This window comes from Eucalyptus grandis, chromosome 3, assembly GCF_016545825.1.
Source record: "Eucalyptus grandis isolate ANBG69807.140 chromosome 3, ASM1654582v1, whole genome shotgun sequence".
Lineage (NCBI taxonomy): Eukaryota > Viridiplantae > Streptophyta > Magnoliopsida > Myrtales > Myrtaceae > Eucalyptus > Eucalyptus grandis.
Genome location: NC_052614.1, coordinates 35,759,714 through 35,769,965, shown reverse-complemented (window position 1 = coordinate 35,769,965; position 10,252 = coordinate 35,759,714). Strand labels below are relative to the sequence as shown.

Below are 10,252 nucleotides of genomic sequence, written 5' to 3'. Positions count from 1 at the left end.
GGAATCTAAGATGCTCAGTAAGGTTTTGCCACGTCATCAGATAAAATACCTTTGCCAGAACATATTGAAGAGTCGCTTATTAATGTGACGTTGGCGACGTGCTTGGGGATAGGTCCATCCGTTATCAAAAAAATAAAAATAAATTATTTTGCTAAACAACCTCATTAAACGTTATGATAAAGTCCCGCACCCATCATCGAATACTTGGTCCAAGACATAATGACTTTCCACCGTTGGGGACACCCTTTGAGTTTCCATTTGTGACTTGAATACCACATTAAAATGTTTCACATCACGAATTTATGAGTTTTACAACTTTAAATTTTGTAATAAGCCCCTATGGAGTTATCTCACAAGAAAAGAAAATTGGTACAATTTTTTAAAAGTTTTGGTATAGGGAGAATGTTTTAATAATTCTAACAAAATTCGTGCTTCAATCAGTAACTTAAGTGTCACGCTTACACCCAATAAATAATTTATTTTTTCCATTTTACATTGATAAAGCAGTTTACATGCACTTGTGAAGATTAATTGAGATTGAGATTTAAATAAGAGATATTGTTTGAAAAATTAAGAGAAATCTCGCTAACCTTTTTCTCATTTTGCAACATGGTCCACAAAAAAAAAAAAAATAGTAAGTAAAAAAAGGTGAGGAAGGTTGACCAGCACTAGCGATCACCTTTAGGCATTAGCATAAGTATTTCATGCATGCTAGAAAATTATAACTACTCCGCATCATTTGTCACCTAAAGTTCCAAGATTAACGAATTCGCCCCTAGCCCTACTGTGGTGCTATCTATGAGAAGGTCACTCTACACAAGTTATATAGCGGTTAGGCAATCCAATATGCCTAATTCCAAGGTTTGATCACAACGTGAATTGAATCATCGGATGTATTGAACTTGTAACTTTGTAAAAGATATTTAATCCATCTACAACTAAGTCGATTGATTCGATGGTATGGTATAGTAACGTATAGTTAGGGCCGAAGTGATCATAGTAGTCAATTAGATAAAATATACAGCAGTCAAGTGGATAAAATCTATATAATTTAGTACACCAAAAATACCCAACGATCACAAGGCTGTGCTCAACAGTGCCATTAAATGATTAAACTAATGTTGAACGAGATATTCTCCTGGGTGGCTTGAACTCCTAGGTACGACAGTAGGTTTCGATGATTTCTTTAGTACAAATTAGCAGCAGCCAGCACTCAATCTTCATAAATAAATCAATAAAATAATACTTGGCAGGACGATGCTTAAGTATTGATGCAAATTTTTAAAAATTTAAATGTTCTAAATTTTGACAGTTCTACTCTTACTTTACAAACACAAGCATAATTTTTTGGGTCTTTAATTCTCAAGAAAAGCTGCATTAGTGCTTCCGCACCAGCGACAAAGTCAGGGCATGGGACTTAAATCTAGTAAACGAGGAAGATAAAATTATTGAACGGCTAGAGAGAGAGAGGGGGCGACAACACTAAAAGGAAATGGTCCACGCAGTGGAGCCGATGAAACAAAAGCCTTTGTCACTTCCTCTGTTCTCATCTCCAAAGACTCTAAAAACAACATTCAAATCCTCTGATTTTCCTCGCTCCTAGTTTGTGTGTCTTGCATCTTTGTCTGTGTGCTCCTCCTCCTCTCCTCAGATTAGTAAAAGGAGGCGTAGGGATGATGATGGTGACCAGAATGAAAACACCCTTTTACATATTTTTACCTTAGGAGGGCCGTAACGCTCCTACTGATCTTTCAACCGGCTCCTTTTCCCTTTCATCTGCTCTTCCTGGGGACCATTTCTGTATTATATACTCTCTCTCGCGCACGAGCACGCGCACACGCATTTTTGTTTTTGTTCTAAATTTCTGACTGACTGGCTCATCAGAGCCTCAAGTTCCATCTGGGTGTGCCCTCCAATTATAGAATTTATGCAGCGTGAAATTGCATGTCCTTCATTCATTTCTGTATAAGCCTTTGCCTTTATTGGCAGCGGTGGCCCTGTCGTTCTGTTTCTCATTAATTCGTTTGGTTCTAGGCTCCCCTCCTTGTTCTTGTCAATCAAAATATATATTTTTTTCATCCTTTACTTCTTGTTGGCGTATTCTCTCTGGGTTTAGGGTTTTAGGGGCCTCTCCTCCCCCACAAACTTGACATGCCCTTCTCATAGCCAAAGCCAAAGCCAAAGCCAAAGCCAAAAAGCCAAGTAACTAAAAAGGCCAGAGACCAAACCAATTCAAAGTCAGCCTCAGCTTTTCCAACCGACCCAATTCAAAGTTCTCACGTGCAGATTTGGAATTCTTGCTTTCCCTAAAACTCAGAGCAAGCAGCAGTTTGGCTATTCTGTCCTAACCTTGAATTGTCCGCTCTTCGCCTCGCCTACTGCCGCCATGTCTTCGTGCTTGAGCGGGGGCGGAAGGACGTATCAGTTCGATCTGGAAATCATCCATAAGTCCCGTTGGATATCGGCTTCTCGAGCATCGTCGTCGCCTCCTCCTTCTTCTTCTTCTTCGCCCGTTTCGACCCTTTCGGAATCGAGCAATTCTCCAATCTCGATCTCCACCACAAAAGCACGCACCCCAAGAAAACGGCCTAATCAGATTTACAACGAGGCGGCTGCTCTGCTCTCGACCGTCTACCCCACCATATTCTCCACTAAGTATCTGGAAAATCCCCGGAAATTCTCCAATTTCGAGGACTATTTCTCCGACGAATCCTCCGATTTGCTGTTACCTCTTCCCGACGTCGAGACGGCCAGCTTCTTACTCCGTCAGCCGATTCCGGCCAAACCAGATCCCCGAATCGAACCGAGGTACTCTCTACGGTTTCCTGAGAATCAATGCGGCAACAACCAAAGCATATCAAAGTCGCCCCAACTGGACGATGAGCTCGACGAAGACGAGCTCGATGCGGAGTCGATCCTCGATGAAGAGACCGGGGAAGGAATCGACAGTATCCTGGGGAAGCTGAGCGCGAGCGCCGCCGCCAGCGATGAAGCCGCCGAAGCGGCGGCGGCGAGCTACGGGATTCCGGTCGGGCTGGGGTTCGGGACGAGGAGGGGTATCAGGCCGCTGAAGCGCGTCGACGAAGCGAGCTGGTGGAATTTCTTCACCGTCGTCGACGTCGTCGAAATCTCTCCAAAGCTCAACAACAGAGCATCGGATTCGAATTCCGTCGATAACAAGAAGAAGAAGAATAACAAGAAGAAAGCCGCCAAGACACCGTCAGAACCCAAAACCCAAACGTCGTCGGCGGCGCCGGCGGCGGCGGCCGACGCAGCAGCGAGGGGGCGGCCGAAACCCGGCGGTTTGATGCTAAAATTGAACTACGACGGCGTGTTGGACGCTTGGTCCCGCCGCGGCCGGCCTTTTTCCGGCGAGAGGCCCGTCCCCGACGTACCGGTGAGTTTCTCTCTCCTCTCCCGCCCGCCGGGAAACCGTGGAAAATTAGCTGGATTAGTTCGTTGAAACAGTGAAATTTTACTAAAGTTTGTAGCGCGTGTAAAGCACGCGACAAAGGGGGAGTGAGATTTCTAAAGTTGCTTGAAATTAATAGGTACGACAATAATTAGAGTTATTGACATTTGTTGCTTTTCTTTTTTTGCTTTTTATATTACATACTGTAGCACGTGAAATCTATGGTCCCATACTAGTCTAAAATGCAAGTCCACCTTGCAAATCGCTTTTACATTTTTAAAAGTGGCCAGAGAAAAAGTCGTCGAACCAGATTGGGATAATAATATAAATAATTTTTAAATTTTAATTTAATATATGATGTGATATCTAAACTTTTAATTTATTCAACTTTATTCTAATGTGCGATTTCATTCTCAAATTTTTAATTTGTTCAGTGTGATTTCTAAACTTTTAATTTATGCTCAACATAGTCCATGAACTATATAAAAATATTTAATATTTTTTGTAAATTTAAATTAATAAAGTGACAACATTGAATATTTCTATATATTTTATGGACTAAATTGAACAAGTATAAAAAAATTCAGGATTACATTGAACAAACTTAAAATTCAAGAATAATATTTCATATCAGCCTAAAGTTCAATAATCATGTTGAATAAATTAAAAGTTCATAAATGATATTGCATATTTAGATAAAGTTTAGAGACCACTTATGTCATTTTTCTAACTATCAAATTTGGTAAAATAAGTCCTACATTTATTTTTTTATAATTTTTCAATTTAAATTTTATCATCAATACATATTCTAAATTTTGACGAGAAAATAGAAAATATATATATTTTTTCTTTCTAAATGCAAGCATGACGCATCCGAAGTTTAGTTTAGAAGTCATGGCCTTCGGCCTCACCTCTATGGCTTTTGCTTTCGAGTGGGACCCGCAGATAGCCGGTTTCGGCTTTTGCCGTGTTTAGTTTGGACCTGATCATGCCGCTCCTCCCCCATTAGACGGCCTATAACTTTCCCGGAATTTTGTTTACTTTTTTTTGTTTTTGCCTATAAACTGGTAAACTTGTTTATTGTGTTTAGCTTTTCTATCTCTCTCTCTCTTTCTCTCTTTTTTTTTTTTTTTTTTTAATGCTATGCTCAAGTAGTACCTCTGGGAATTTTGGAACATGAAAGAGTGAAACCTAAGACTAGCTTGGTCCCTAAAGAAATTGGCTCATATTCTTACCTATGCGCCAAGCCATACAAACTTAATTTCACATATTCAAATAATTTCATGTTTAGGTCATCTATTAAAGAGTTTCCACGCAGATTGTACTTCAGATGGAGTTACTTCTAAGATGAGAGTTTCATGTCAAAAGAAATATTGTTATAAATATGCTTTGTGTCTGATGCTATGATAAAAAAGGTGGCGATGCCAAATAATTGCCGATCTAATATATTTCATTTTTTCGATTTATATTGGGCAGGTCGAGCTAGCAGATTTCGATTCATTTCTGAATAATGGAATAGAGAGGGAAGGCACGGGGTCACGCTATAAGGAAAAGCGTCACACGCGCCTCTTCTCCAAAAAGACCGAGTATCAAGTCAAGAAAGCACCCGCCTATGAAAGGCCTAGGGTCAAGGTACGTCTACTTATTGGTTCTTAGTTAATTGATTGATCAGCATGTATCAAGCATCTTAATGGCTTTACCGGCTGATAAAAATATTTACACACTTTCGGGGATGATAAAAATATATTCTTTTGTATTGTTCATTTTTGTAAATGATGCGAATAATTATTTTTTCAGGGGCGTTTTGTGAGAAGGCCAGATTCATGCTGTAGCGACCCGAAATGATGAACTAACTCCAATTTGGCTGAGAATCATCCACAGTTTCGGGGCCCTCTTCACATCCCCATATAATTCTCTTTTTCCTGTGGTTGTCATCGAGGGGTTGGACTAACGTTCGTTGAGTTAAAAAGAGACACAAATTCGTTGGTCGAGCAATTTCATTTTTGAAGTTCGTCATGTTTCTTGATGTCCCTATAATTATTTCTTTTGAATTTGAGATGAAGCTCAAATTGGATGCTCCGCCTAAAAGGGAATCTAGTCTACGGCGCCGGAGCAACTCGGCGCCATCGCCGTAGGCTGTAAAACTCGTCGCCCAAAAGCAACGGCAAGGGAATATGTGCCGATATTGGGCTGCAAATGCTCCATCGTGTCAGCCTATGACAATGAATGCATACAATTCGTCCGCACAAATTGTGATGATGGCGACGAAAGATTAATGTCATCTCTATTGATACTCAATTTTTGACAAAACGATAACCACAATGACAAATGTTACTTAGGAAGGTTGAATGAGAGTAGCATTGCACTTTCAACATTCCTAAGGCCAATATTTGGCCAAAAGATACTTCAAAATTCTTGCCAAACTCCTAAGCATTTGCCCAAGGGGCCTTAGAGGCTGGATTTCCTCTATGGGCTTTGGAAACTGAAATCCAATTGGAAAAACTAAATCGAAGGCTTATTTAAAAAGAACGACTTGTTTTTATCTTCAGCCGAATATACATTCAAGCCAGATAAGCACATGATGTTTTATTTGGGAACGAAAGATATCAGCAGAAAAGCAGTAAACATAGATGCCAACTCGGTTTACTTTCTCACATGTCACTACAGGAAAATGGGATTACGGCGACGAAAATTTGGATGCGGCGGAAAATAGATTCGACACCATGGATATCCGACAGCAAAAGAAAACATAGTTGCCATGCCGGGGGGCCAAGCAATAGCGACGACGGAAGATATGTCGCCATTTCGATACCAAACGCAACGGAACAAATATTTCGTCGGCTTTGCTCCAACCTGGAGCAACGAAACATCAATGTTGTCGTCTTTGAGCAGATAAGAGCATCAGGAGTGCAGCAATGGCGATGTAACCATAAGGTTGATCCTTTTGATATGAGCATCAACGACGACGACGCACTTTTGTTTTCAATGCCTTTGATAACCAAAAGCAGCGAAACTCGTCGCCGTTGCTCTGCTGTGGAGCGACACAATATCGATCTTGCGATTGAGATCCCTTAAGGTAGGAGTTCCTCTTTACTTTAAATAATAGTGTAGATCATGCGTTTATTTTTCACTAATATAAACGACCAAATTATGCGTCAACGTTTTGGTCCTGCATGAGATTTGTTTAGGGATACAAAAGGTGCGTCATTCATGAAAATGGACTGGAAAAAGAAACAATCTAAACAACCATCTGGTATTCATACTGCAATCTTTTAAATTTTCAATCTTCTGTGTAGAGCTATACAAATTCGTTGCTCTCTTCAATGATACATACATACATACATACATACAAAATTAACAAGAAAAAAATAACTCTCCTATTCGTTTTCGCAACGACGTAATCAATGCCCTGCCCGTCCAACGTGGCTCCTTCGTTTACCTGGAGAAATAATTCCGAGGAGAGAAGAGGCGCCGCGGCGAGAACATTCCCGCGTGCCTCGGCGTAGCGAGGCCATTGATGGACTGGAAATCGGTCGGGGCGAGCCTTTCCCTATCTTCTCCATTAACCCACCTGTTGTTATTCCCATTAAATGTGCCGTACCTCACCAACTTCCCGATCCACGATTTCTTCTTCGGCGGGCTTTCGTAGCCGGCAGTCATCCGTTCACCCAGGTACTCCTTCACCACGTGCAAGCCTTGCTCCATGACCTCGGGCGGGGGCGAGACTAGAGGGTTCCCGTCGACGCAGAGCTTCTGGAGCTTCCTGAGGCACCCCATGGAGTCGGGCAGGGCCGCTATCCTGTTGTAGCTGATGTCGAGCTCCACGAGGGAGAGTAGGAGTCCGATGGAGTAAGGCAAAGCTTGGAGGTGGTGGAAGTTTTGGCTGATGTTGAGGGTTTGAAGGTTAACCAAGCTCTCGAGGTCGTCGGGGAGCGCGCGAAGGCAGTTGAGGCGGGCATCGAGGACGCGGAGAGAGGTGAGGCGGGAGGTGGAGCGAGGCAGGTGCGCGAGCTTGTTCGAGTTGACAGATAGCTTCTTGAGGTTGATGAGCTCAAGGCCAACCGCGTCCGGTAGCTTGGTCAGCTGGTTGAAGTTGGCATTCAGCTCTTCTAAGGATCTAAGACATGGCCATAATTGATTAGAGAGCATAGGTGATAGAAATATTCTGCATAATGACCTTAATCTGTTGATGTAAATATTTTGTCTAATTTACTACCCTATCTAACATTAACACTCATTGAGTGAGCTCCACGAGGGAAACCACCGTACGGTCCGTAGACCTGCAGACCGAGTCCATCTAAACCGCTAATCATGTGAGACTCATGATGGAAGCGACGCAGTTAAAGGATAAGATGAGATCGGTCCTCGTGACCTGCGGACCATGAAATAATCGTCGGTGAGAGATGACGGACCTGCAATTCAGAATAGTGGCCGGGAGGGATACGAGGAGGTTTCCGGCGACGTTCAAGAGCTTGAGCTTAGAGAGGCATCCGATTGAGCTTGGGAGGGCCTTCAGCTGATTCGAGTGCACATCCAACACCACCACATTCGCCAGCCTCGCCGCCAGCGGCTCTGGTATCATCTGCGTGTTCAAATGCAGAGCAATCCCATGTTTACTAACCTCAGGTTCTAGCAGGTCTTGCAAAATCCAATTTTATCTTTTTCGAAAGATAACACAAGACAGTGCAATATGAACTTTCATGGGTCGAACCATGTTTAGTTAGAGGAATTAAATAAATTCTAAATAACTTTAGGTGGTCACCCTTTTGACCCTTTTGACGGTCGATAAGTGGATAAATCTACTTACTAATTCGAAGTAAATATCGTTCATCCAAGGAGAACCGAGAAAAGTTGCCTTTTCCAATATCGCCATAGTCGAGTTGAATCATGCAAGTCACTTACGCTTTTTAGAAAAAGAAAATTAAATCATTCATTTTTCCCAAAACGAACGGAACGTCAAAAAAATTTCGGCAACACAAACATGTCAAAATCTTTATTATTTGGAAGAGTGCCAAAAATTGAATTTTCATCCAAAAAAATTGCATTCTCCATTTTCAAAATTACATCTTTAGAAACTTTTTTTTTGCTTTTTTTTTGCTTTTTTTTTTGGCTTAGACACCTCATTCCATCTCACAACAAACATTTATTGCCAAATTACTATTTCCCAACCCATGATGCCCTTATAGTCACTTTACTACATCCATCCACCAAGAATTCCTTTTGGATGCATCCACCTAAATATGCTAGACCCGCCCCTCAAACACCAACTCATAGCCGACTACCGTGAGGACCGTACCGGCTAGCCCGCCCCGTGCCCCTCTTACTCTCTCTCTCTCTCTCTCTCTCTACGACCTTGGTCGAGGTCATGTCACAGTGACGCCAACCTTGATCCAAGGCTGGGGGCTGCCATTGAGGCCTTGGAAGATCTCATGGCGGGGCCGGAAGCCGCAGCCGATGACGATCTGCAAAATGGAGGTCACGTGCCTCAGCCTTGCCTGGCGGGTCGAGGACGCCACTTGCGGTGGAGGCCATGGCCATGGAAATTCTTAGGAGATTGGAATTATTTAAGTGATGGGGTTCGGTCCAGGATGCAAAGATGCATTATCTTTTTTCTTTGTTGCTTTCCTCTACTTGGTGCCACCACAGCACGTTTGAATGATGGAATGGAATAAATCAGAAATAGCATGGAAATGGCACTACAGGCGAATGAGAAGAAGTGAGTATCAATTCGAGTTATTGTAGCAAGAATATGATGATTGTTTCCAAAAGTGTCGAAATATCAAATATCTCTCTTAGAAAGATAAAACGAAATTGGGAACGAAGTACACTTGATAGTTCAAAATCTTATTGAGGGATAATTGCTTTATCCTCCCCTTGTTGAAAGGATAAGAGATTTTTATAACCGTTACATTTATTTCTTGAAAAACTCAAGATTTGAATAATAACTTCTGAAAAATGAGCTCTTGTTTCTCTTACAAAAATGAATGAATGAAAAAGCATTTTCACCACTCACGAAAATAATTATTTATAAATTGTTGTCGATAATAAAAATATTTTCGTTGACTAATTTTTTTAATCAATAGAACCTATTATTTTTCTAAAAATGTTCTCTAAATCTTGAGTTTTCTATCAAATGAACGCACTTGAAATTAGGTTTTTTGTTAAAGAAAATCTTTCACTTAGGTCTACCACAAACGGTTGTCCAAATCCAATGAAAAATATTATCCATTGTATACGAGGATAGTTCTCTATAACGTATGCCCCATTATCTAAAGATCTAATAAAAAGTTCAATTAGAGTCTAAGCATGCTATCGAAGTACAAATAATAATGATTTAACATTGTACGACAAACAAAATAGCAATTTCAAATAATTAAAAGATGATATAATCACTACAAATTATTCCCATTTCAAATTTAAACACGTATGTTCTCAAATCTAAAAAACATTCACATAAATTGGTAAATATTTGAAAATACTAACTTTTAATATTTTACACGCATGTATGTAATGCCCTTTTTTTTCTTTTTCCTTTTTCATAGTGGGCATGAGAGAGAGAGAGAGAGAGAGAGAGAGATGTTTGTGTTGTGGCTGACCTGAAGATTGTTGTTGGAGAGGTCTAACTTGCAGATGATCCCCAAATCGAGAGAAGGGCTTGGAAGAGAATCCAGTGACAATCCGCTCAAGTCCACAATCTCCAACCTCTCTTCATCCACCGCCCTCTTCCTCCTCTCCGCCGCCTTCAGCTCATCCTCCGCCCCCGCAATTCTCGCGGGTTGTTGCCGTTCGTACATCATCCTCACACGATCTCTTTCTTTTTCTTCTCTATCTTCCAAACAA

General features: G+C 41.3%; 2 protein-coding genes across 2 annotated transcripts; one reads left to right on the top strand and one right to left on the bottom strand.

Annotated features, from left to right (window-relative positions):
• Positions 1–1,561: 1,561 nt before the first annotated feature.
• On the top strand, positions 1,562–5,446 carry LOC104437335 (protein CHLOROPLAST IMPORT APPARATUS 2). Its single transcript, XM_010050275.3, has 3 exons — positions 1,562–3,397; positions 4,889–5,044; positions 5,210–5,446. Exons 1-3 carry the CDS (start codon positions 2,387–2,389, stop codon positions 5,255–5,257), a joined length of 1,215 nt encoding a protein of 404 aa, XP_010048577.1. The 5' UTR covers positions 1,562–2,386; the 3' UTR covers positions 5,258–5,446.
• A 1,401-nt stretch (positions 5,447–6,847) lies between these two features.
• Positions 6,848–10,252, bottom strand: LOC104437334 (plant intracellular Ras-group-related LRR protein 6). Its single transcript, XM_010050274.3, has 3 exons — positions 10,009–10,252; positions 7,825–7,994; positions 6,848–7,529 (listed from the first exon to the last, which is right to left on the bottom strand). Exons 1-3 carry the CDS (start codon positions 10,207–10,209, stop codon positions 6,848–6,850), a joined length of 1,053 nt encoding a protein of 350 aa, XP_010048576.1. The 5' UTR covers positions 10,210–10,252.

Bases quoted from the DNA above. Each gene is read 5' to 3' on its own strand.
- LOC104437334 (XM_010050274.3), bottom strand. From the start codon at position 10,209: ATGATGTACGAACGGCAACAACCCGCGAGAATTGCGGGGGCGGAGGAT. The intron at 7,995-10,008 runs GTCAGCCACAAC...TTGAACACGCAG, and splicing joins TCTCCAACAACAATCTTCAG to ATGATACCAGAGCCGCTGGC. The intron at 7,530-7,824 runs GTCCGTCATCTC...GCCATGTCTTAG, and splicing joins GCCACTATTCTGAATTGCAG to ATCCTTAGAAGAGCTGAATG.
- LOC104437335 (XM_010050275.3), top strand. From the start codon at position 2,387: ATGTCTTCGTGCTTGAGCGGGGGCGGAAGGACGTATCAGTTCGATCTG. The intron at 3,398-4,888 runs GTGAGTTTCTCT...TATATTGGGCAG, and splicing joins GGCCCGTCCCCGACGTACCG to GTCGAGCTAGCAGATTTCGA. The intron at 5,045-5,209 runs GTACGTCTACTT...TTATTTTTTCAG, and splicing joins ATGAAAGGCCTAGGGTCAAG to GGGCGTTTTGTGAGAAGGCC.